Genomic DNA, 26,085 nt, shown 5'->3' with positions numbered 1-26,085 from the left:
CAAGGAGAGAGAGAGAGAGAGAAGGGAAAATACAGTAAAGCTTTCTCTGTCTTTTGGGGCCATTTTTAAAAGCTGTGTGAAGCCAGGAATCTTGGCTTAGTAGATCACAGTCAGTCGCACATTGATGGCACCCCAACAAGACAGTAGAGAGGTCTGAACTTTGAGAGCAAGGGATGAATTGGAAAATCTGGGATTGCACACGTGGTCACTTTGCACACTTTGCCTTGGAGTCTCTGTGAACTCCAGAATTGCTGGGATCTGGATCTGTCTAGATTCCTTTCTCCATTTTTGAATGTAGATCTCTGCCAGGCCCTGCTCCCTGTTGCTGAGATCCCAGTGTAAGCCAGCTTTGGCATAATTGGGCTACACGCTTGGGCTTGACCTACAAATCCGCTTTTATTTGTTTGCTTGAAGAGTGAAGGAAACGGGCTGCTTGTTAACCAGCATCCATGGTTTGTTACGTCCGACCCCTCCTGAGCTTTATACAATCATAACCTAGCTAGGCATGTTGAGTTTAACAAGGCTTCAGTTTTTTAAACCAGAAAATATGTTCCGCCTTCAGTTATTTTTATCCAAGCTGTATAAATCTACTTGTCTCCGTTGAAATCCTTCCCTGTCTTGTCGCTTTCTTAAAACTCTTTTGAGAACCTTGTCAACTGTCTAGATCTGTGCTGGTTTTTGTTTTCTGCTGATGGACAAACCTTACTTATTTATTTTGTCTCTCCAACCTTCAGAGCAGAACCAGCTCCTGTGGATTTCAGCCTTAACCTCTTTCTTCCACCTTTTTTCCCTTATCGGGGGTGGGTGGGTCCATCCCTATATTTGGCATATTGTCGTGCCGTGCGTTTCCCCCTCCATCACAACTGCCACCAAATAGTTGCTCTGGGAGATTAAAAGGGTGAAGCTCGAACTCTGGGGTGCCTTCTGAAGGATGTCTTCAAAGAAAGCTCATTTCTAGCGTGTTAATTAAGGCCCACGTGTCCTCCTTACGTGGCGGCTCAAGGTTTAAACAATCATGTTCCTGTGTCATTTTTTTTGTGTCTCCTTGGTTGCAGCTCTTCCTCCTCCTCCTCCTCCTCCTCCTCTGGAAGTGTGACATGGCCTAACCTGTTCTCACTTCCAACAGCTTGCGCAAAGGTTCTTGTGTCATGCGGGGGGGGGGGGGGGAGAGAAACAAGCTTGTTTGCAACTGCCAGGACTTGGATAAAAGTGTGACCAAAATCGGAGAAAAAAACCCTGCCTTTTCTTTACTGAGCTGTAATGTGCCTTGTTTTGTTTTGTTTTCAGCCTTTGAGATTTGTTTCCGTGCGCCAAGAAGAAAAATTATGTGTGTGGGGGGGGGAACCCCTTTTTTTGAGTGTGAATGTTTGTTTTTTTCATAGAATGTTAGCCATCTTGGGTTTTTCCCCTCCCCCTCTCTTTTTCCTCTTAATTAAATTATCGCTCAATCTTCCTCTATTGTGACCTTCTCTTCTGGAAACAAAAATGAATGAAAATGTTTGCTGGGGGAAAAAATACAGGAAAGATGGGGAAAAATGTGTCTTTGCAAGAAGGAGAAACAATTCTTTCTGTAAGACGTTGTTTCTCCGTCTGCTTTTGTCCCGATTCAGGGTTTGTTTCTTTTTTACTTCTTTTGTTGAGTTGATGGAGATGAGATCCTTAAAAGCGCCATTTCCCAGTTGCCACAATGGGGCTGAAATTCTGATTTCTTTGCTGGCTGAGGAATTCTGGGAGTTGAAGTCCAGAAGTCTTGAAAGTTGCCAAGGTTGAGGACCCTGTATTAGAAGACACGACGTTTGAGCTGTCCAAGGTCCTGAAAGTCCCCACCGTTGCTGACCTGTCAGTTAAGCACAAAACCTTGTCTCAACCTGAGGTTCTCTACTTCTTCTGGGACCTGGAATCCCAGTTCCAATAATGGCCGATGTTTCTGCAAGTTATACATGCGAGAGAGGCTCTGCAGTCTAGTTGAAGACCGTTGAAATTGAGGAAGATTGCCTTCCCAGTCGTCCAGTTGATCCCCACTTTAGGTCAGGCCGGGCACTTCTCAAGTTAGGAATACCTGAGAAAGCTGGGGGGGTTTTGAAGAAAAGAAAGGGGGGAAAATCATGAAATAAACAGGCTTGGTTTCCTCCAGTTAACATACAGAACAATTTAACCAATTTTGTTTTGTCCTGATATTTAGGAAAGAGTAGATCTTTACTCATCTACTTGCAGGACCTATACAGCTGCCTATTTATGGACAGGAGGCCTTTTGTGTAATAAATTTATATGCCACCCATCTCACAATCCAGCGACTCTGAGCAGCTTACAATGGTTGTGATCACAGACGCACACCCATTCCTACTTTAGGTTGTGGGTGCAAATGAAAGGGTGGGGTGCAATCAAGGATACCCCACTAAGCTGTGATTTAACCGCAATAAGTCAGTCTCTCTCTCTCTCTCTCTCTCTCTCTCTCTCTCTCTCTCTCTGTGTGTGTGTGTGTGTGTGTGTGTGTGTGTGTTTGTGCTGTCACAGAGCAATAAACCTAAATCAAATGTCTAGCCAGGCTTGAACCCAAGCAGATATATCCATGGCAGCAAGCATGCCAGCCTCTTGACAAGATGTTGATAAGACAAGAGAAATGTCCGCCAGAATAAAAACACTACATTGACCACAGATAACGGCAGCTGAGAAACAAAACGTCAGACTTGTACACTGTGGCATCCACCAGGCACAACACAACTGGTAGCAGAATGCAACCTGCCTTGGCAGATGGTACCTAGCCATCCCCTGATCGTGCCTCCCCTCATCCAATCACATCCCATCGTGCCCACCTTACGTTCCCAACATTTTAAAATCCATTTTACTACCCAGAGAAGCTGGTCCCGTTTGCCAAGACTCATCAAGCCGACTTAATCACCTGCAGATATTACTTAGAGCAGGTGTGTCCGACCTTTTGGCTTACCTGGGCCGCACAGAGCAATGGGGAATTGTCTTGGGCTGCATCTCCAGGAAGTCCTCGATTTAACAACCATTCATTTAGACTCAACCATCTCGTCTGTTCTTTCTCATGACCCCAGAAAGATAAATTGCATCTCTCTGCTTATCAAGCCGAGGCCCCACCGATACACGAAGCGAGGCCAAAGCAACAAACCAGGATAGATGGTGCCTTGTTGCAATCCATGCCTTCCCTAGCAACCCTTTCTCCTAGCAACCCCACGGGTGTCGGTCCATAGGCTTGGTTGTCAATGGCGCTCCAGATGCAGAGCCGAAATACACTCCCTTCTGTAGCGTTTGCACCCGTTGTAAATTTCTGGCCTGGCTAGGGAGAAGGGTTGTCGCCCGCCAAGGAAGAAGCATCTGAGTTACACAATGTTGGCCCTCGCATCCGTCCGACGGTGACATGAGCATGCACGGTGTCGGCATCATTGCCATGACAACTGCAGATGGTCTCTCCTCTGCTTTTTATCACTGGAGCAAAGCTTTGTCCTGAGCAGAGGAAGAGACAGAACCGGCCTAATAGAGCTTAACTTAATCACGGTGAGGATAAAATTAGGTTTCTGTCCTTTATCAGCCAGATGGCAACTAACGGTTAGGGCAAAAAGAAGGGCTTTAAAAAAATACGCATTCAGATTTGCCAGGCGTCCCTGAATACTCAGACTTGTTGGCATGAAATGGGTTGTTTTTGCTCTGCCATTTCCTTGCCTCGTCGACCATTTTCCTGGCAATTTCTGCTCGTAGGTAGCAGGGACTGGCTGAGTTTTCACAGGATTCCTAGGACTGCAAAGAGGCATATTTGTGACCCGTGGAGTCCTCGGTGTTCCCCGCGTTTGGTAACTTTCCTGCAGATATTTCATTATCCAACTAGACAATGTCATCGGTGCTAGAAAGGAGCGTGTGGAGAAGAGGAGGAGGAGGAGGACTGCACGGTCCTTGGTGCTCTCTGAGCTGGGTGGTTTGCTTGCAGACATTTCATGATCTGAGTACGTAACATCATCAGTGCTAGAAGGGAGTGGGGTTTGCGAGGAGGAGGAGGACTGTGGGGTCCTTAATGCTCTCTGAGCTTGGTGGTTTTCTTGCAGATGTTTCATGACCCAACTAGGGAACATTTCATGACCCAACTAGAGAACATTATCAGTTCTAGAAGGGTGTGGGGTTTGTGGAGAGGACGAGGAGGAGGAGGTGGAGGAGGAGACGACAACTGTGGGGTCCTTGGTGTTCTCCGAGCTTGGTGATTTTCCTGCAGACATTTCATAATGAGAGGCCAGGTAACTTCATCAGTGCTACAAGTGAGTAGGCTTTGCTGTCTTTGCTCTGTCAACCCTTCGAAGTTACACGGGGGGAAAAAAATGACCTACAACCAGTACTGGCACTTAAAACCATCACAGCTTCCCCAAAATACGGGTGCTTGGCGACCAGATCCATATTCTTACGACCCAACTGTGGCTCGTGGTGAAGTCGAGGAGGGACTTGTAGCTGCTTCACCCAAAGGCTTCTTCTGTCTTCACCGCGGCTGTTTGCAAAAGCCTCCATTTTGTGTGGGTGGCTGCCAAGCCTCCCTCCCTCCCCGTTGCAGCAGGAAGGCGGCTTATCAATCCCGTAATTAATTTCCTGCCTCGCCTTTTGCCAGCTCTTCAGAGAGCAGCAGATGTGTCTTCCGTTTGTTGCACCACAGCAGTGCCTGCTGCCCGACTGAACGTCTGCCACAAGGATGGTGTGAGTGTGTGTGTGTGTGTGTGAGAGAGAGAGAGAGAGAGAGAGAGAAAGAGAGAGAGAGAGAGAGAGAAACTGTCACCAGGCCGACTGATATCCCGCTTGCAGATTTGAACGATGCTAAAAGCCCCTATTTGGTGACATTTTTCACCCTGGCAGGAAGCAGGTCCAAAATAAGATATTTATGGCTTATTTGGAAGGAAGGGAGATACTACTGAATGTTCTGCTCAGGGAAAGTGTTTAGAAGACAACAATGTTGTCAAACGTTGTCAACAATTGTTCTTTCTTTCTTTCTTTCTTTCTTTCTTTCTTTCTAAATAATGATGATGATGATGATGATGATGATGATGATGATGGAAGGGACCTTGGAGGTCATCTAGTCCAACCCCCTGCTAAGGCAGGAAACCCTATACCATTTCAGACAAATGGCTGTCCAGTCTCTTCTTAAAAACTTCCAGTGTTGGAAGTTCCAGCTTCCAGCTTCTGGAGGCAGGTTGTTCCACTGGTTAATAGTTCTAACTGTCAGGAAATTTCTCCTTAATTCTAGGTTGCTTCTCTCCTTGATCAGTTTCCATCCGTTGCTTCTTGTCTGGCCTTCTTGTCTTGTCTTGTCTTTTTTTCTTTTTTTCTTTCTTTCTTTCTTTCTTTCTTTCTTTCTTTCTTTCTTTCTTTCTTTCTTTCTTTCTTCCTTCTTTTCTTCCTTCCTTCCTTCCTTTCTTCCTTCCTTTCTTTCTTTCTTCTCCTCCTCCTCCTCCCTTGAAACCTCCCTCCCTTCTATCACTGATGATGTTACATAGTTGGGTAATGAAATGTTTGCCAAAAACCCTCCGAAGCTCTGAGAGCACCAAGGACTCCACTGTTATTGCTCTCCTCCTCCTCCTCCTCCTCCTCCTCCTCCTCCTCTCCTGTTTTCATGCTCCTCTTCCTTCTTCTACTCTTCTTTCCTTCTTTTATTTCCTTCTTTCTGCCTTTTCCTTCTCCCTTCTTTCCTTCTTCTCCTTCCTATCCTTCCCTTATTTATCTTTTGTCTCCTCTTTCTGCTTTCCTTTTTTCCTCCTCCTCCTCCAGTTCTTTCTTTCTTTCTTTCTTTCTTTCTTTCTTTCTTTCTTTCTTTCTTTCTTTCTTTCTTTCTTTCTTTCTTCTTTCTCTTTCTTTCTTTCTTTCTTTCTTTCTTTCTTTCTTTCTCTCTCTCTCTTTCTTTCTTTCTTTCTTTCTTTCCTTCTTCTCCTTTCTTTCTCTCCTCCTCGTCCTCCTCTTCTTTCCTTCTCCTATTCCTTCTTTCCTCCACCCCAAAGGGACCCCAAACGGCCTTGGGCCGTTCCCTCTTTCAGACCCCTCTCTTTTCTTTCAGAACTGGGGGGGGGCAGCCCCTCCGACGGGCCATCGGGGGAAAGAAAAAGCATCGCGCTGCTGTCTGGTTCACCGCCACCCCACCACCCCCACCCAATCCACCCGTCAATCCACTTGGAAACAAGCCCGTTGCATTGCGCGATTCGGCCTGGCGGGGAAATTCACCGCGGTCTCCATCTCCGTTCGCAGCTTTGGGGCTCAGAGGATTTCCTTGGGCAAGACAAGAGGCGGTCTGGGGCGGGGTGTGGGTGGGTGGGGGAGCAATCTCTGCCCTTCCTTTTTTTTTTTTTTGGCGTGGGGGGGGGGGACAGAGAGAGAGAGAGAAGCGATTCTGCCAGGCTCAGCGAAGGCGCAAAGCAGGAGGCGAGAGAGAGAAAGCGGCTCGCAAGCGGACAAGAGAAAGGCGGGGAGGGGGGAGAGCAGAGGGCTGTCCCTGGCCCCCACCCGCGCACCCCCCCCCCACACACACACACCGGTCGCCCCCTCCGGAGAAGGAGCGCGCCCGGAGTAGCCCATGGAAAGTCGGCCGGGGCAGGCGAGGGCTAGCCGGCTGGCGGAGGAGCCGGGCCGCCGCTGAGAAGGAGCGGAGGGCGCTGCGGCAGCAGGCAGAAGCAACGCCGGGGCCGGGGGCCAGCAGTCCGGGCAAGGGGTGAGAGCCCGAGCCGGCCGTGGGGACGAGGAAGCGGGGAGAAGGAGGAGGAGGAGGAGAGAGGGGGGCGCGGGTGGCTCTCGCCGGGCGCGCAAACCTGTTGGCGCCGCATCCTATGGGAAAGGGTCTGGCCTTTGTGTCCGACGGAAGGGGAAGGGGGGGCGGGAGAAGGGGAGTGTGTGTGTGTGTGTGTGTGGAGGGCAGGGGGTGGCGGGACAGGGGGAGGGGTCGTGAGAGCCTCTCAAACTAGATTGTGGTGGTGGCGAGCCAAGTCTCCCACCCCCCTGAAATAAACAGCCTGGGTGGGAGACTTGGCTCGCCACCCCAATCTAGTTTGGGGTGAGAAACCCATCCGACCCCCCTCCCCTGGGCGGAGGTCCTCCAGACCCTCACCCTCCCCCCCCCCGAGCTTCAGTCTGCCTGACCTCTCCAAGCTGGCGCCCCCTCAGAACATGTCTGGTTCCTTCTGGCTGGTGATTTAGGGCAGGATTTCCCAACCTTTAGGAACTTGAAGATGCGTGGACTTCAACTCCCAGAATTCCCCAGCCAGCTATGCTGGCTGGGGAATTCTGGGAGTTGAAGTCCACGCATCTTCAAGTTCCTAAGGTTGGGAAACGCTGATTTAGGGAATTGGGAGTCCAAGCGGGCACAGGGCAATCAGGTGGGAAAGGCACCTTGTCAGTGGATTCCTCCTTCCCCAGAATGCCTTCATGGATCTAGAGAGAGAGAGAGATCCCATTGGGTTGCGCGGGAAGAGACCTCCTAAGTCCAGCTTTTAGGATCCCCATCCCAATCTGGACCTTTTTGTTCCACCGAGGAGACCTTTGGCAAAGGATCCAGTTTGCTCGATGGAGCCCAAGGGATCTGTACGGGGTGGCCACGGCAGCGGGCACGCAAACTGTCCACCAGATAAGTGAAATGGGGGCGAAGAACCATCTTCCCACATTTCTCTGGACGTGTCTTTAGACAAGGATTGCAGGAGGACAGCCAACCAAGGCACTTTCCCACGTTCTACCCATAACACCACTGAGCAGAAGGAGTCCTAGAATTGAGACCAGGGTTTCTCAACCTCAGGAACTTTAGGATGGGGGGGGGATCCTTGGTGCTTTCTGAGCTTGTTTGTTTTCTTGAAGATGTTTCCTGACGTGACCCAACGAGGTACTTCATCGGTGCTGGAAGGGAGTTGGGTTTGCAATGTGGGAGGAGGAGGAGGAGGAGGAGGAGGAGGAGGAGGAGGACTATGGGATCCTTGGTGCTCTCTGAGCTGGGTGGTTTTCTTGCAGATGTTTCATTACCCAACTACGTAACATCATCAGTGATGGAAGGGAGTGTGCTTTGAAGGGAGGAGGAGGAGGAGGAGGAGGACTGTGGGATCCTTGGTGCTCTCTTGTGTGTGTGTTTTTCCCCTCATCAGCTAAAAAGAGTTAGCATGGGGTTAATTAAGCACAACTTCACCCCAGTAATATTGCCAGCTGCGGGTCTTCCTAATAGCAGCTCAAACTTGAAAAGGAAATTATCTCCTTCCAGAAAAGAGAGCATCAAAGGACGCTAGTAAGATGGACTTTGAATTTTCAGCCAGATACCTTGCCATATTTTTTTTTTCCCCAGGAGAAGGGGAGGGGAGAAGCCTGTTTGTTTTTCTACTCTGCAGATAAAAAGAGGATTGTGAAGTCGGCTAGTACGAATGTAGTGCTCCCTATGGTCAGCACGGAGAAATTAAAAATCTTACTCAGAGGTTATTCCGGGAAATCGGTCGAGCCCTCGCGCTTATCAATGGTGCAAATTTGCATGTAGGAAAAACTGGAGGGCCAGGTGTTAGGGCCGGAAAATACATTATTCCACAGTCAATTTCTGAGTCCTGGACATCTGGTTGACTAGAAGCTTGTTGAGACATTTTGATGGTCAACAAAAGAGGTAAAATCCTACTAGGATGTGTTACTTCTGAAGACCTGTTTCCAGAGGAAGGATAGGTTTGACCAGGAATAGCATGGTAGCCTTTTAAAAAAAACCTTTAGAAGCGTAGACTTTCTCTTCCCAGAATTCCCCATTCAACTTGATCATGACTAAGAACTCTGAGAGTCAAAGACTTGGCTATTTGAACTTGCCGGCCTGGACTGAGGGACTGGGATTTTAAATTTTAAATTTTACATTTTAGAACCAAGGCTACTTGGTTTAATTTATTTTAATTTTTGTATATTATGTGTTGTATATAGTGTTTTAATTGCCCTGTACACCGCCCCGAGTCCTTCGGGAGAGGGGCGGTATATAAATCCAAATAATAAATAATAAATAATAATAATAATAAAGTCTAGAACACGATGAGGTTGGAGCAGACCAGCTTAAACAATGCCATTATCCCTTCAAGCAAAATTCCAATTATTGCTTGAATGGAAGAATGGATCTGATACCAGATGGGGTTTTTTTTAAAAAAAATTCTCTGGGTCCTACAAGAAACATTTTTCTCTTTCAATAGCTGGAAGATGCTGACTCCACCTAGGAATAGTTGCCTTCAAAAAGCATTCCAGAATAAGTGTGTAATTCTGATGACACGCCAAGGCATGCGTGGCGATGGTGATCTTTTCTTCCAACATCTAGGTCAACAGCCATGGGTTCCGTAGGAGGAGACCACCAGTTCAAGGAGGGAAGTCCAGTGGTGACACCTGAAGGGAACATCGTGATGAGCTTTAGTTTTGACAGCTACCAGCTGGAAGAAGAAGAGCTTCAGGAGAAGACAGGTCATACCAAAGGGGTCCTCACCTTCATGGAACCAGGTCAGAGTTGAAGAGATGGCTTGGGAACCTCTCCAGATGTGGTTCCCATGGAGAGTAGTGCTTTTTGGGATAGCCACTAAACTTCCTTCTGTGTTTTTATACATTGTGATTCTCTTCTCCTGCATAACCGTGTCTGTCCTTCTCCATCTTAAGGACGTATGGATGGAGTGCTGTTTGAGTTTCCAGGATGTTTCTCATTCAACCTGGCTTCCATTTTCATAAAGTTCTGTTAATGATCGTTGAACTTCTCGCATTCAATTGACAGTTTGGGTCTTCTCTAGTTTGTTCTGGGGAAATTCTTTTGATCTTCTTTTCCTGCCTGCCTTTTGGCTAGAGCTGCGGTTATGGTTGGGATTAAGAATCCCAAGGGTTTGAAAAGTATAGGATTGGATAGACTGGTTTTTTAGAATGTTTGTGGTCCTATTTTTCAGTTCTTTGGATTTGAGGCGTGAATCCTGAGCTCACACTGATAATCTTTACAGGTCTGTAAAGCAAAGGAAAGTTGAAGGAAGAACATAAGGGCAGTCATAGTGTCAGACCTGCCAGCACTTAAACCTCTAAGTAGAAACGTTCCTTGGCTCCATTTATCGAGAAAGCTATAATTTTCTTAGAAGTCAAGTGTATTGCAATAATGCATAGTCAGAACTGAGAATCACGTGCCAAAATCCCTCAACTTTTTCCTCCCTTAACTGTCTCCCATCACTGACCCCATGGTGTTTTCAGAACGGTCACTTCAAGCGTAGGTTGATATGCAGCAGCTATCTTCTCGCAGCTGGGTGACCTTGAGGCAACATCTCAAGGAGATACAGCAGTTACTTTCATTTTCCCCCAAGCATCCCCTTTCCTATACTCTCTGACACACTGTCACATGGTAGCAAAGCACAAGTAAGCATAAGGTGGCAGCTGACCCCTAGTTTTACAAAGTGACCACTTTGCTTAACTTGTTACCTTTCTGTCTTTTGGGGGGGGTTTAGTCTGTGAAGACCCTGAGCCTCAAGATTGCTACCATGGAATCTACTTTGCTATGCTTCTAGCGGGTGTTGGCTTTCTTTTGCCTTACAACAGCTTCATCACAGATGTTGATTACCTTCATCACAAATACCCAGGTAGGTGTTTTTTTTCCCCTCTTCCAAAGTTCTCCAAAAGTTTTGAAAGTCTTTTGTGGAGTTCTCTTATGGAATGAAAGCTATTAGAAGTAGGCATTGTAACTGATTTTCTACATACATTCACAACACTGCCGACCTTCGCTCTTTCCGCCGTGATCTGAAAACCTATTTATTTGAACAGGCTGGCCTGGTTTAAGGGTTTGGGGTATTTTTAATTATTTATTGTTAGGGCTTAATTAATTTAATTTTATTTTAACTTTTGTATGTAATGCTTTTATTGCCCTGTACACCGCCCTGAGTCCTTCGGGAGAAGGGCGGTATAGAAATTCAATTAATAAATAAATGAATGAATAAATAAACACACGCCATGAGTAGAAGGTTGTGCCTTTTGGGTTCCAACTTTGTCATAATAAGCTTTGGCTAGCATGGTTAGTGGCAAAGGGTTTGTGGTCCAAAACATCAGGAGAACCACCGATTTAAGGATTGAGAGACTCTAAAGCAGGATGTTCATCCTTGCAACTTTAAGACTTGTAGACTTCAACTCCCAGAATTCCCCAGCCAGCATGGAATTCTGGGAGTTGCAGTCCACAAGTCTTAAAGTTGCCAAAAGTGGACACTACTGCTTTGCAGATGTGTTTTTATCTGCAAAATCCCACTTGTTCAATTGAATCCTGAGCTTGGCGTGCCTTTTTCTTAACCCAAGATAGTATTAATATAATGAGGTTGGAATAGCTGGATGACAAGATGAATTTATTATGGAATTATTGATAAAGCCTCCTTCTCTTCCCGCTCTTCATAAGCTTCCAACTTTTGTTGAACCTAAGGAGCACCAAGAGCACTTCACTGCGTATTTTCTCCTTTCCTCCTTATTTTTTTAAATTAAATTTATCTGCCTACCTCTGATCCACCCTTTTTTCACCCGTTTACACATCCCACAAAGCCGGATTATGATTTTCTTGGTTTTGGTTTTGCATCTTGTGTGAACTCAATCAATGGTTGTTCAACATACCTTTGTGAAGCAAGGCTCTGATTTAACATGATGTATGAACCAAAGTATTGTGTCTTTCTGTAGGGACCTCTATTGTGTTTGACATGAGCCTAACCTACATCTTAGTAGCCTTGGTTGCTGTCATTCTCAACAATGTTCTGGTCGAAATGTTGAGTCTTCACACCAGGATCACCGTGGGTATGTTCAGAATCCCTTTGTCTTCTCCATCTCACTTCTTGGCTTCTGATCCTCACCAAGGAAGTTGTAGTCAGGGCTAAAATCTTCTATATGTCTTCTCTTCTCCATGTCTTCCTTCAAAGTTCCAGAAGGAAGCCGTAGAGATGTTACCTGAATATTACTTATTCTCAATGATTTCCATGGTGCAGAACCTATATGTCAGAAGATAAACATCTGGAATTTGTAGCATCCTTGTCTTTCTTTGGCAGCAAGCTTCTTTTTGGGCTATTGTTCATTTCAGGATATCTTTTCGCTTTGGGTCCTCTTCTCTTTGTGAGCATCTGCGATGTCTGGCTTGATCTCTTCTCCCAGCATCAAGCTTACGCTGTCAACCTCATGGCAGTGGGCGTGGTGGCCTTTGGCTGCACAGGTATGTGTGGGAATGGGAGCAGAAGCTTTCCCAGCCTTCCAGATATTTAAGAACAGAGCTGTCCTTGGTGGAACTCATAAATGACATCATTCTTGACCAAAAATAAGTCAGGGAGGTGGTGGAGAAGAAGTCCCTTAACGAAGATGAAATCTAATAAATCTAAGCCTAATACTTCTTGACTTAGGTGTCATAACTCTCCTTCTCCTTTGCTTGCTCAACTTTATCTCCCCCTTTTAAGTGCAGCAATCCAGTTTCTATGGTTACACCGGGATGTTGCCCAAGCGGTACACTCAAGGAGTGATGACGGGCGAAAGTGAGTATTGCCTTAATACTGTGCACTGAAGTCTGAAGGATGTGCAAGCAAGACATCTCTATCTGCCTCTTAATAATTCATTCTCATTTCTGGGGCTGCCTTTCAAAATAGGAACATTAAACCCATTGGTGGTTGCTAGGTTTGGAACAGCCTTGTTGGTCAATTCCAACCGAAGGCGTTGAAAAACAAAAGAGCTAAAGGCAGCTGGGAAGTCAATATGGATCATCCTGAAATTAGTGACTATGTCCTTCTAGCTTGTGCTGGAGAGACAGAGAGAGAAGAACCCCAAAAGACAAGAGGACTCAAGAAGGGCCTCAAGGAACATATGGCCCCTATGAACTTGCCCAATGATCCTTCTCGCCTCCCTGGACACGTGTAGAGTTTAAACCCGGCTTAACATGGTTTTAGGGGAGGTTTACTAGCACGAACTATCAAAAGACAACTTGAGAACTATCTCCTTCATAAATCTTTAGACTATTTAGTGGGATAGAGGAGCTGAGATGTAGGGTGGACCAGGAAGACCTCTTGACCTTTTGTGAAGGAAACCAAGCCTTCTTGTCCATAGGGTGTTCTTAGTGCTAACACAAAAACCCAACTCCATCTCTCCCTGTCAGGTACCGCTGGAGTCATCATCTCCCTGAGTCGCATCTTCACTAAGCTTCTTCTGTCGGATGAGAAGGGGAACACCATGATCTTCTTCTGCATCTCCATTGGACTGGAGCTGACTTGCTTCCTCCTCCACCTCCTGGTCAAACAAACCTACTTTGTCAGGTATTACACCTCCCGATCCCGGAACAAGGCCTCCGAGTTCAAAGGGTCGATGGACAATGGCGTCGGATACAGAGTCCACCATGATGTCACAGCAGAAGGCATCCGATTTGTAAGTTGTGGCCAGAAATGTTTTGTGCTCCTTCTTGAGTTTTGTGTTTTGTAGAGAGAGAGACTTTTCACCAACCTGGTATCTTCTGGAAAGATCAGTTTTATAGTTTTGAGAATTGGTTACTTACTCGACCCATTGGGAGGATGGGTCTAAAATAGTAGGATCAGAAATAGCTTCTAAACCCCCCCCCCAGATGACATTAATCAAATATGGCAGCAAAAGTAACATAATATTCCTTTTTTTCTCTTTTCCTTCCTTCCTTCCTCCTTCCCTCCCTCCCTTTCCTCTTTTTTCTTCCATCTTTCCTTCTTCCCTCCCCCTCCCTTTGCTTTCTAATCCTTCCTTCCTTCCTTCCTTCCTTCCTTCCTTCCTTCCTTCCTTCCTTCCTTCCTTCCTTCCTTCCTTCCTTCCTTCCTTCCTTCTCACTGCTGGAAAAACCTCATCACCACCAGTATCACCTTTAGCAATAAAATATAAACCAAAATGCAATTTGTACAAATATTGAAAAGTTAAGCCTATTAAAGATTGTAAATGGGATGGATTTTGTGGTGCAAAGGATCTAAGGATTGGCTGAAGGAGGGAAATGGCGACCCCTTCTGGTGGAAGAAGTTAACTCAAGTAAATTCACGGTGACAGAAGAGACGGGAAGATTAAGCAAGATACATTAGTTCTGATCAGAGGGCTTTGTCGTTCTTTTGGGGAAATTTCAACCTCCCCTTTGGCACAAGGGATGGTTCTCAGAGGAACGAATAACCATGTGAACTACAAGAGTTTGGTGTTATAGCTAAAATGTTTGGTACAGTTAAGGAAATCTGGATTTAAATCCACTTTCAGGGTTGCATTGTAGAGAAAAATTAGCAGCCACATATACCGTCTGAGCTCCAGAGATTTAATGAAGAAAGAAAGAAAGAAAGAAAGAAAGAAAGAAAGAAAGAAAGAAAGAAAGAAAGAAAGAAAGAAAGAAAGAAAGAAAGAAAGAAAAAAGAAAGGAAGGAAGGAAGGAAGGAAGGAAGGAAGGAAGGAAAGAAAGAAGGAAAGAAAGAAGGAAAGAAAGAAAGAAAGGAAGGAAGGAAGGAAAGAAAGAAAGAAAGAAAGAAAGAAAGAAAGAAAGAAAGAAAGAAAGAAAGAAAGAAAGAAAGAAAGAAAGAATCTACTTATGCCAGGAGAGATTCATGCATAATTGGCATGTTGGCTACAATAGAAATCCTTCATGTTTAAAAGCAGTGTACCTCCAAATTATTTAAATTATTACCATCATTGCAACCTCTCCCTCCCCCTCCTCCTCCACTGAGCTGCGCTGAAAGTTCTTGGCAACCAACTTTGATGCTGACTATTTCTCTGTCCTTTCGCTCCAAGGAGAATCGGCCCCCCAGACAAAATGGGTCCCCTCCCGACACCTTTGCAGAGGCAGGTGAGCTGGCTGGCAGTGGCACCTACGTCAGGTTTGATGTCCCACAACCTGAAATCAAAAGGAGTTGGCCGAGCTTCAGAGGTAACTATATCAGAGCCTCAAGGGGAAAAGCCGGAGACTGGCGCTTCCTGAGAGCTTGTTTGTGGGCATTTGCTTCTTTTTCATACAATTGCCTTTTCAGAGGGAGGAAAGGAGGAAAAGGGGGTGGGGAGAGGGAGAGGGAGGGAGAGAGGGAAAGGAAGGAAAGAAGAAGGGAAAAAAGAAGAAAAAAAGAAAGAGAAGGAAGGAAAAGAAAGAAGGGGAGGAAGAAAGAGAAAGAAAAAAGAAAGAGAAAGAAAAAAGAAAGAAAGAAAAAGAGGGAGGGAGGGAGGGAAAGAGAAAGAAAAAGAAAGAGAGAGAGGGGAGGAGGGAAAGAAAAGAAGGAAGGAAGGAAGGAAGGAAGGAAGGAAGGAAGGAAGGAAGGAAGGAAGGAAAGGAAAGGAAAGGAAAGGAAGGAAGGAAAGAAGGAAGGAAGGAAGGAAGGAAGGAAGGAAGGAAGGAAGGAAGGAAGGAAGGAAGGAAGGAAGGAAGGAAGGGTTCCAGTCTTTCTTTTGGCAATTAGACGCACCACCTGTCTCACTTCTTTCCACCACCTATTCCAGGTCACCTGCCTGGTTTCACATGAAGGCAACAAGCCAGGAGGAAAAGCACGTCTGGCTTAACTGCTTTGTTTCTCTGCATTCCGACAGACATGATGCTCCATCGCTACGTTGTCTCCCGCGTGATCTGGACCTACATGGCGTCCATCGCCGTGACTTACTTCATCACCCTGTGCCTCTTTCCTGGGCTGGAATCGGAGATCCGGAACTGCACGCTGGGCGAATGGCTCCCCATCCTCATCATGGCCGTCTTCAACCTGTCCGACTTCGTGGGCAAGGTAAAGCCTCTTGGCCAAGATCCTGCCCAATGGCCCGAGGACCGGGCACCTCTCTGCAGGGAGGGGAACCCCCCAACTCTGCAGGGGATCACGGGGCGACAGGTGCCGTCCACCCGCTGGAATTGGGAACAGCCAAGATCTGAGATATGTACCCTTTGCCCTTGGCTCTCCGATGGGGGTCGCAGGGTGAGCAAAGATGAAGCAAGCCGTGGGTCAGATCAAAGGGGAGGAAGGACAAGGATCTCTTTGATGTGTCCCCTTCTCCCCTCTGACCCTCCTTTCTCTCTCTTTCCCCCCCCCTCCTCCCCAGTTTCATCTTGCATTCCAAGGTGTTCTGTTGGGGGAAAAGACTTTGAAACCAGGAAAAAAAGTTGCTTGAAAAATATTCAAGGGACACCCTTGGTTCAGAAACGTTCAGAAGACGTTTCCACTAATAAATCCCAGATGGATTCTTACCTCTGCCCGTCGTTAACAGGGGGCACAGAATCCCAGGTCCTCCGGTTCAGCGAGCCTCCCCAGCCTGTGGCAGTCTATCTGTGAACCCCAGACCGTTGGCTTTGCCTCCGTGTGGGGAGAAAGGCTCAAAACACATCCAGGAAATCTCTCTCAAGTTTTCTTTGGTGGATTCCGCCGTTCCTTTCAGCGTTCAATTCTCCCTCCGCATTTGCAGATTCTGGCCGCGCTGCCTTACGACTGGAGGGGGCCCCACCTCCTCCTCTGCTCCTGCCTGCGGGTGGTCTTCATCCCCCTGTTTATCCTCTGCATCTACCCCAACGGGAACCCCACGTTTAGCCACCCGGCCTGGCCCTGTGTCTTCTCCCTCCTGATGGGCATCACCAACGGATACTTCGGCAGCGTCCCCATGATCCTGGCAGCTGGGAAAGTGAACCCCGAGCAGCGGGAATTGGCAGGTCAGGACAACAGTTGCACGCCTCTTTCCCGCCCCCCACCCCCCCCCCACCCCCAAAAAATTGTGAGACGCCATTGTCAGAAAAAGAAGGCCGGGAGGAGTGTTGAGATCGGAGGGGGCAATGTGGGCACCAACTCCGCTTAATGGCTATTTCATTAGATCAGGGGTGTCAAACTCAATTTCATTGAGGGCCGCATCAGCATGGCGGTTGCCCTCAGGGGGATGGGTGGGTATGGCCTGGGTGGGCGTGGCCTACTGGGTGGGCGTGGCTAGAGTGCATATGGCCTACAGGGTGGGCATGGCCAGCTCTACATCGTTGGCATGAAGGGTGCCTATGGGGGCCTGGGCAGGAGTGGGACAGATCTGAGGGTCTCTGGCAGGAGGAGGGTCTCTGGGCCAGGGCCAAGGCAGTGGGGGCCGTTCCCTCACTGTTTCCAGGATGGCTTCGCGGGCCGCATGAAACCACTTCGCGGGCCGGATCTGGCCCCCGGGCCTTGTGTTTGACATGTCTGCATTAGAACAAGCACCTTGCAAAGCAGGGATTCCCAGCCTTGGCAACTTTTAAGTTGCTTGGACCTGCCCAGCCAGCATGGGGGGGGGGGATTCTGGGCATTGGAATCCACCCACCTTAAAGTTGCCAAACCTGAGAACTACTATTGTAGAGAGTCTCTTATCTAGCTAACTGTCATCTCTCTCTCATTCTCTATATCTACTTATATCATCTTTCTCATTTTCTATATATATCATTTTACTGATTCTCTATTTTCTATTATCTTTCTCTCTCATTCTCTATAACTAACATGTATTATATCTATCTATAATCTATCTATCTATCCATCTATTTCTATTTCTATCATCTATCATCCATCTATCCATCCATTACATCAATCCATATTTATCTATCATCTATTTATCTCTATCATATCTCTATTTATCTCTCTAATCTATCCATCTACGTCTATCTCTATCATCTATTATCCATCTATAGCTATCCATATTTATCATATCTATCATTTAGCTAGCTAGTTATATCCATCTCTCTATATATATCCATCTACTTCTATCTCTATCCATCCATTTATAGCTATCCATATTTATCTGTCTGTCTGTCTGTCTATCTATCTATCTATCTATCTATCTATCTATCTATCTATCTATCTATCTATCTATCCATTCTCTCTTATGTCTCCCTCATCCATCTATCATCTATTTATATCAACCCATCCAATCCATGTTGAGGGAGAGTAATTATTAAAATAAATTATGCACGTGGTCATCCCTCACATGAAAACGGGTGCCTCGTGACATCATCCTGCAAAGTGGGTCCACTGTGTGAGTTGCATACTTTGCAGGATGACGTCACGCCCTCCCCCCATCCTTTGCTCTCTCGGACGGAGACTCAACACTTGTAACCATCTCTCCTCCGTTCCTCCCTCGCAGGCAACACGATGACCGTGTCTTACATGACAGGGCTAACCCTGGGCTCTGTTGTGGCCTACTCTGCCTACAGCCTGACCAGCACTTCTCCAAGTTACTGCCTCTTCCCAGGGAACTACACCGCCTCCGTCCTAGAGGGGAACTGACCAGACCATCAACGGAGCACTGACTGACATCTAGGCATGCCAGGCAAGATGGTAGCGGGGGGGGGAGGAAGAGAGCCTGTGAGACCCCTGCCGGCACAGCCCTCGGTCCTTCAGGATCCGCATGGAAAAATCCAAGCCACATCCTTGCCCGTGACCATGTGTATGATACCCCTACCCATATTCGTGTGGGTATGACGACCCATGTGCAAGTTGCGTTCTCCCTGTTCGTTCATCTGAGCAGGACGCTTCTTTCTCCAGTGGATTGTTTCGCGTCCTCTACTACAGCTTCCCCGAGCAGCATTGAAATCCATCGGTCAGAGCAGCATCTGGCGCATGTCATGACAGAGGCAGCCTCTGCTGTCCCCTACTTGGTGTGGTTTTTTTTGTTGTTGTTTTGAGGCAGCTGCTCAGCCAACAGCTGGCCGGTGGCAAATCCCCCACTTTGAGACAGACAGATGGGGAGGGATTTTTTTTTGCAGGTGGCCCTGTGGTTTTAAGGGCGCAAAGGAGAACGAGGTGCAAGACAGAACGTCTGGGGGCCACACTGTGGCCACCGAACTTATTTTAGCGATATTTCGCTGCAGCTTTATCGGTCAGAGCAAGTTACTGGTAGTCCTTGACTTGTGACCATTGAGCCCAAATGTTCTGTTGCTAGGCGAAACATTTGTTACGTGAGTTTTGCCCCATTTTACGACCTTTCTCGTTAAGTGGATCACGGCAGTTGATCACTTAGTCACCCGGTTGTTAAGTGTATCCAGCTTCCCCATTGGCTGTGCTTGTCAAAAGGTCACCAAAGGGGGATCACACGACCCTCCGGGACACCGCAACCATCATAAAATACGGGTCGATTGCCAAGGGTTGTAAGAGTAAAAAAATGGTCATAAGTCACTTTTTTCAATGCCTTTGTAACTTTCAACTATCACTAAACAAGCTGTTGTAAGTCAAGGACAATCTGTAAAGTTTTGTTTGTTCGTTTGGTCCCCTGATGGAGCTACACTAACCCAACCTCTATACCAAATCCCTTCACCCAGAGCTTGTTCAGATTAAAATTTAAATTACAGATGAAAATTCTCATTTTTGCAGGGGAAGAACACAAAAACTGGTGCGTGTGGCTTTCCCTGCAACAGGGTTGTTTTATATACATATATAAAAACAAGGAGGTTTGGGGCATGGCAGAATTCACACATAACAGTAAGCCAAGCACCTGTATCCATATATATATATATATATATATATATATATATATATATATATATATATATATATATATATATATATATATATATATATGGGGACGTGGTGGCTTGGTGGGTTAGGACGCTGAGCTTGTCGATCATAAGGTCGGCAGTTTGGCGGGTCGAATCCCGAGTGCCGCGTAGCAGAGTGAGCGCCTGTTGCTCGTCCCAGCTTCTGCCAACCTAGCAGTTCGAAAGCACGTAAAAATGCAAGTAGAAAAATAGGGACCGCCCCGGTGGGAAGGTAACAGCGTTCCGTGCGCCTTTGCCGTCTAGTCATGCCGGCCACATGAGCACGGAGACGTCCTCGGACAAGCGCTGGCTCTTCGGCTTTGAAACGGAGATGAGCATCGGCCCCTAGAGTCGGAAACGACTAGCACGCATGTGGAATGGCCAAAGAGACCGTTAAGGAGAAATTCCCTGAGAGTGAGAACAATTAACCAGTGGAACTACCTACCTCCAGAAGTGGTGAATGCTCCAACACTGGAAGTTTTTAAGAAGAGACTGGACTGCCATTTGCCTGAAATGGCATAGGGCTTCCTGCCTGAGCAGGAAGGTTGGACTAGAAGACCTCCAAGGTCCCTCCCAACTCTGTTATTCATTTCAAGCCCTCTGAAATGAGGATAATGCACCTGGAAAGGCCCCAGAGAGCATCGAGGGGTGGGGGTGGGGGCAGCCCCCATTAAGTTGAAGCAAAGAAAAACAACGGAAGAATCCTGCCGCTTTTATGAAAAAAAGAATCACACATCATACAGCAACGAACAGAATGCAAAAAAAATAAAGGGTGGGGAGGGAAGAATGGGAAACAAATGAAAATGTTTTAAAAAAACACACACAAAACAACAGGGAAGGGGGGGGAGGAGGACCAAAACAAAAAAACACACCCAACAACCACGTGGCTCCGTTCCTCTCTCGATTGTCTGCAAAAAATCCTTGTGTCCCATAGAAGGCAGTAGGCAGTTAAGTGCTTCGATTTTTAACATTCGCGTCGCGTTGCTTTGCGTCGAGTCGCTCCTACAATAGACAGTCCCGCGTGTTTGTAAAGCGACGCCTGGCTCTCCTCTTCCCCCCGTGTTCGTTCATTGGTTCTTTCGCTCTTGTCTTTTTCTCTCTCTCTCTTTCTCTCTTTCTCTCTCTCTCTCTCTCTCTTTTTTTTTTTTTATACAGTCACAATTCCAACCGGAAATAAAAAATAAAAAGAGTCTCAAGGTCAGACCGTCTTTTTCTTTTTTTTCTCTCTCTCTTTTTTATACTTTCCCGTAATTTTTTTGTTCACAGTTTTTTTTTCTTTAAAAAGTTTATATATTTATATATATTTATATATTTATACTTTGTATTTATAATTAAAAAGGTAAATCCGTTTTTGCTTTTTTTTTTTTTGCTTTTTGTTCGTACTTCCTCTCTCGCTCGCTCGCTCTTTCCTTCCCCCCCCCTTCCTCCGTTTTTGTTTTGTTAAAGAGGTGTTTTTTGTTGTTGTTGTTTCGTTGTGTGTTTTTTTGTGTGGTTTTTTTTTTAAAAAAAACAATACGTCGGAAAAAGGGCTCCAGTGAGCCTTTAGGGTGTATGAAAACTGTACAAGCCCGGCGTTTGCTCATCCAGAAAGATTGTCCACCTAAGGCTTGGAGGCTGGGATCTGGTGGACTGGAAGAGGCATCTGAGGCTGGGCAGCACCACTGTGGTTCTCCAAAGAGGTTGTGAAAGGATTCTGGGGTTAGCATTCCTTTTGTACCATAGCGGATAGCCAAAAGTAAAAGAAAAATCTGCCCGTGTTAAGTCAGGTAGAATCATCTCCCTGTTGTAGTGCTTGAAATGGTACACCTGTCCCTATCAGAAACAGTCGCGGTGTCTTCTCTTGTAGTGTGTGAGTTTGGCGAGTTTTCTTAAGTGCAAAAAACACTGGCATCCTAAATGGTCACGATATCCTCTCTGGCCTTGGAGCAGATCCACACCCAAGAAGCAGTCGTTCACACACACACACACACACACACACACACAAACACACACACACACCCAAGGGACTTTTCATTCATTTTGAATTAGGGCAGGTGGTAACGTTCAAGGTCTCACCACCCTTGGGGGCAGAAGAATGCAGCTCAGTTCCTGGATGGTCCATAGAACCCAAGTGGGTTTCCCAAGACTACCGGCCAACGGTTCTTCTGTGCGTCCTTCAAGTGCTGAGTTTGGGCAATGGTGAGAAGTGAGGACGCAAGTTTCAGCATTTTGCTCCAAGTGACCATCCACTAGTCTTCAAGAGCAAGTTGAAGATGTCCTTGAAATGTTCCTTGAGGTGGGCCTAGCAAGGGAGTTAATGTGCCTACTTTCTCAGATATAGATCCCCCACAATATTTATGAACCTCTGATGAGGAGCCATTTTTCCAAGCGGGACTTGGAGTAAATACATTCACTTCACATGAGGGAGGAAGCGTGTCCATTGAAGAACAGCTCTTCCTTAGAGGAGAAAGAGGCTCCTTCATCATTCCAACGGTTTGGAGAGAAAGGGTTGCAAAAGAGAATAAATGAGATTCGGTGGTGGATTTCTGAACCACCTGTTCTTACGTCCTTGTAACTCAAAAGTGGGACAACTGTTCTTCCAGTAACTATCTTATTGGCCAACGTAGCTTCTTCAATTGCTTCTTCATACCAGTTCTCTGATAGAACAGTTTTTGGAGATAGAGGAGTGGGTGGAAAACGGCCCAGCCCACCACTTGATTGGCATTTGCTCAAAGCTGTCCCTGAACCAACCACGTATTCTTCCATAAGTTGAGTATTCAGTTGGTGAGGGCAGATCAAACCGGTACCCTGAAGATTTAAAAAAAAGTGCCAATTTCCCCCCCTGCCCCCCCAAAAAATTGGCCTCTTGAAATAACCTGTGAAGGTTCGTACTCAAAAGATCGGTGATGGAGCTGCCTGTGGTCAGATGCTATATGGCAAAGGACCGGAAATTAGGCCCACTGCCCAAGGATTCATTTTCTTAAAAATCCCAATGTTATATTCCTTTTTCAGGGGGGGCACAGAATCCAATCCATCGCTCTCCAGTTCATGAAGTTGTTGAGGATGGGGAGAATCTTTTTTTTTTTAAATTTTGGAAACATTGTGACCGAGCACTACACAATCATGCTGTCGTTTCAACAGGCACATAACTTTCATTCCGTCTGTCGCGCTTCTTCCTCCGAGGGAGGCACAAGGTGCGAGGTGCCTCCCTCCGTTTTTCTTTCCCAAAGCTGCTTAGCAAATGATGGGGACGCCATCAGTGTTGAAGATCATGCCCGTGGTGGGCTCGTAAGTCCCTGCTAGGTAGTATAAATCTTCACTGTCTTGATACTTCTTCGTCTTCAGCATCTGCTCATATTGTTCCAAATCGACTACTAGGCATTTGTGCGAGATTGTCTGAACGTCGTTTTCATCCACGTGAGACGACTGGTACAAAGCCCTCTAGATTAGAAAGAGAAGAACAGAGATGTTAGAACATCTGCCGAACGTTCCTTCAGGGCTTGAAGGCAAGCAAGGAAAAGCTTCTAAGGTCCCTGCGTCTTCTAGTCCTCAAAACATTTGAGATCCTCCCATTATGATCGTCTCTCTCACCTCTGTTTCTTCCTATTTATCTCTCCTAGCTTCTATACGTCATTCTCAGAAGCACAAGACCTACATGTATTAAGCAAGCTGAACAAAAGGTCATTGGGTGTTTTTTCAGTTGCTCAGTTGCCATGCAGACAACAGAGCAGGTGATCTGTGGAGACTCTCAAATCATCCAGTGTTCTGTACCAGCCTGCTACCGGCCCTGCAGAAAAGGCAGGGACAACCCCTTTACAAAAGGCAAGAGGCTGGAATTACGCCTGCCAAATTTATAGCTACAAAAACAAACAAGACACGAATCAAGAAACAGGAGCTTAAAGAAACATGAACCATCCCAGAGGTTGCCTTCAGCAAACCAGCCCTCCCCACACATTCCCCTTATATAGAGTTCAGGGCGTGGCTTCTCTCTGCCTCCTTCCGAGAATCCCCATTGCCTTCCTCTGTTTACTCCTAATTGACTGCCTCCTGCGTCAGGCGTCCTTGAACAGGGCCAGCTGTGGGTCATCTTCATCCACGCTGTCAGGCTCACACAGCTGGGTCTCCATGGTGACCAAGTGGGAGGGGCCTGGCTGAGGGCTCTCATCAGCAAGATCTTCAACCCCCTCAGCAAGGTCTTCAACACACCCCTCCTCCTCCTCTGAGTCGTCCAACCCAACTGCCGAACCCACAGGCTGACCCTGAATCAAAACATCCAGGTCATGTTTGTGCTTTTCCAAGAGGCAACTGGACTGCCTTTGTTTTTCTTTGAAGACGTTTCGCTTCTCATCCAAGAAGCCTCTTCAGTTCTTCGAAGACACTTCCCTGAAGACAGTTCTGAAGAAACCTCTTTGGATGAGAAGCGAAACGTCTTCAAATAAAAACAAAGGAAGACCAGTTGCCTCTTGGAAAAGCACTTTGGGGACCACAGCAGAATATTTGTATCATCTTAAAGTTGTCGTTGGCAACACAGCGACGGTGCCCCCAAAGAGCCCAGGTGCCCTCACTCACAAAAGACTGTCCACAAATCCTCCAAAACTGTATTTAAATAATTGGAGGTTGTGGGTCACCTGGTTGCAGTGACACTCGGATCTTGAAGAGGGGAACCACGTTCTGATTCATCATCTAAAAGATGCATGATGGCCTTAAGTTACAGCCCACTCCATTAAACCCATGGATTGTGAAGAAATGGGTCATTGCCCGCCAAAATATATACCATCAAAAATCTGCTTTTTCCCCCCTTAAGATGCTACACGTCCATTGGTGCTGAATACTTTAAGGCCAAATCAGAAGGCGTCAGCTTCATTCCCAAACACTTTTCATAAAATGTGTGAGTCAGAAAGGGGGGGGACCGGGCTCCTTGTGATTGTGGGGGTTTTTTTTTACATACCTCCATGAAGTCCTTTCTCTGGCTGGAAGCTTGAAGAGCTGCTGATAAGGTCCGGGCAGATTTTTGATCCCATCGCTGAAGTTCAAGTGTCGTGCAGAAGCAGCAGAGAGAAGGTCAAGGAGGAGGGGGGAAATGTAGCCATCAAGGAGAAGGAAGAAGATTAGAAGACAAAATCCAACAGTGACATGAGCAGCATATAAAATAAATAAAACAATAAAAATGTCAATTTCCTTTTCATGGTTATGTTCTCAGAATGATCTCCTTTTTCTGGACAGATCAGGGGAAATGCAACAGAACAAAAAAGATGTCGAGACTCTGGAAAGAGTACAGAGAAGAGCAACAAAGATGATCAGGGGACTGGAGGCTAAAACATACAGGGAACGGTTGCTGGAATTGGGTATGTGTAGTTTAATGAAGAGAAGAATGAAGGGTGACATGATAGCAGTGTTCCAGTATCTCAGGGGCTGCCCCAAAGAAGAGGGAGTCAAGCTATTCTCCAAAGCACCTGAAAGCAGGACAAGAAGCAACGGATGGAAACTAGTCAAGGAGAGAAGCAACCTGGAACTAAGGAGAAACCTCTTGACAGTGAGAACAATTAACCAGTGGAACAACCTGCCTCCAGATGTGGTGAATGCTCCAACACTGGAGGTTTTTAAGAAGAGACTGGACAGCCATTTGTCTGGAATGGTATAGGGTTTCCTGCCTGAGCAGGGGGTTGGACTAGATGACCTCCAAGGTCCCTTCCAACTTATTATTATTATCCTACTTATGTTCAGAGGTATCACCCCATCGGACAAATTGCAATGTTTCACCGATACAGTCATTTGTTCATCAGCTCAATGGAGGAACATTTGCATTGAATATGTTCCTTGATCCCCACTCTACCTCCAAAACCCCTTCCACCAGTAAGCAAAGTTTCCATAGAGAATTTTGACATCATTGAACATTGTTGGCCTCCAAAGTTTAGTCACCATGGTTTAGAGAACAGAGTTCCTGACAGTTCTCTGGCAACAATGGCCGTCTTCAAAGGCAAGGAGACCTGACAGACAGACCACAGACCAACTGAGTATGGACTGTTGAGGTTCTTTTCTTTATAGCTGGGTCTCTGGCTTTTGATTGGTCCTTAGTCAAGCTGGTGGCTCTGAGTCAGTGCAAAGACCTGCCCTCACTAACCAGAAATTAGGTCAGCCAATCAGAAGCCAGGACACCTGGTTATAAAGACCGGAACACCATCAGTTCCTGCTCAGTTGCCAGTGGTCTGTCTGAAGATGCCACAGCTGTTGGTGAAACGTCATCAAATCTCATTGTCTAGACCACGGTCACTAAATCCTAGAAGATACTGGCCATGACAAGCCTACATCAGTAGAAGGTTTGGATGCTCCTTGCTTGAAAGGATTCTTAAGGGTTCTCCAAAACTATTCTTCTCCAGTCTCCCTAACCCTGCCTTTTAATGTGGCATTCTGGCTAGTCTGCAAGATGGTTGGACTTGACCAACCTTTGACTAACTTTAACCAACCTTTGGCTGACCTTTGACTAATCTTGACTAAACTTTGACCAACCTTTGATTAACTTTGACTAACCTTTGACTAACTTTGTCAACCTTTGATTTTGACTAACTTTAACTAACCTTTGGCTGAGTGACCTTTGACTAATCTTGAGTAGACTTTGACCAACCTTTGACTAACTTTGTCAACCTTTGACTTTGACTAACCTTAACCAACCTTTGGCTGACCTT

The 26,085-nt window shown here is 46.4% G+C and overlaps 2 protein-coding genes across 5 annotated transcripts in view; one reads left to right on the top strand and one right to left on the bottom strand.

Annotated features, from left to right (window-relative positions):
* Window positions 1-131: 131 nt before the first annotated feature.
* SLC29A4 (solute carrier family 29 member 4) lies at window positions 132-25,091 on the top strand. 2 transcript variants are annotated; one of them, XM_083373165.1, is made up of 13 exons: window positions 132-1,110; window positions 1,477-1,611; window positions 9,287-9,462; window positions 10,437-10,568; window positions 11,641-11,754; window positions 12,035-12,163; window positions 12,402-12,476; window positions 13,091-13,356; window positions 14,713-14,848; window positions 15,496-15,683; window positions 16,354-16,594; window positions 18,034-18,219; window positions 24,361-25,091. In XM_083373165.1, the coding sequence occupies exons 2-12, from the start codon at window positions 1,490-1,492 to the stop codon at window positions 18,174-18,176; spliced, it is 1,722 nt and encodes a 573-aa protein (XP_083229291.1). In that variant the 5' UTR covers window positions 132-1,110; window positions 1,477-1,489; the 3' UTR covers window positions 18,177-18,219; window positions 24,361-25,091. The 2 variants fall into 2 exon arrangements, with proteins under 2 accessions (XP_083229291.1, XP_083229290.1); XM_083373164.1 differs by lacking the exons at window positions 132-1,110; window positions 1,477-1,611; window positions 16,354-16,594; window positions 18,034-18,219; window positions 24,361-25,091 and adding an exon at window positions 6,351-6,691 and having other exon boundaries at window positions 15,496-16,342.
* The window catches only part of TNRC18 (trinucleotide repeat containing 18), a 62,993-nt gene continuing 57,558 nt past the window's right edge, over window positions 20,651-26,085 (bottom strand). For all 3 annotated transcript variants that reach the window (XM_083373158.1, XM_083373157.1, XM_083373156.1), the window contains 2 exons: window positions 24,351-24,425; window positions 20,651-22,843 (listed from right to left, as the gene is read on the bottom strand). In XM_083373158.1, the coding sequence (XP_083229284.1) occupies window positions 22,637-22,843; window positions 24,351-24,425 (282 nt within the window). In that variant the 3' untranslated portion in view covers window positions 20,651-22,636. The remainder of the gene's footprint in view (window positions 22,844-24,350; window positions 24,426-26,085) is intronic.

This window comes from Vipera ursinii (assembly GCF_947247035.1).
Source record: "Vipera ursinii genome assembly, chromosome: 13".
In the NCBI taxonomy this organism is placed as follows: Eukaryota; Metazoa; Chordata; class Lepidosauria; order Squamata; family Viperidae; genus Vipera; species Vipera ursinii.
The sequence above is the reverse complement of the archived record's forward strand: the minus strand, read 5'-3'. Positions and strand labels throughout refer to the sequence as shown.

Bases quoted from the DNA above. Each gene is read 5' to 3' on its own strand.
- SLC29A4 (XM_083373164.1), top strand. From the start codon at position 9,297: ATGGGTTCCGTAGGAGGAGACCACCAGTTCAAGGAGGGAAGTCCAGTG. The intron at 12,164-12,401 runs GTATGTGTGGGA...CCCCCTTTTAAG, and splicing joins GGTGGCCTTTGGCTGCACAG to TGCAGCAATCCAGTTTCTAT. The intron at 14,849-15,495 runs GTAACTATATCA...GCATTCCGACAG, and splicing joins GAGTTGGCCGAGCTTCAGAG to ACATGATGCTCCATCGCTAC.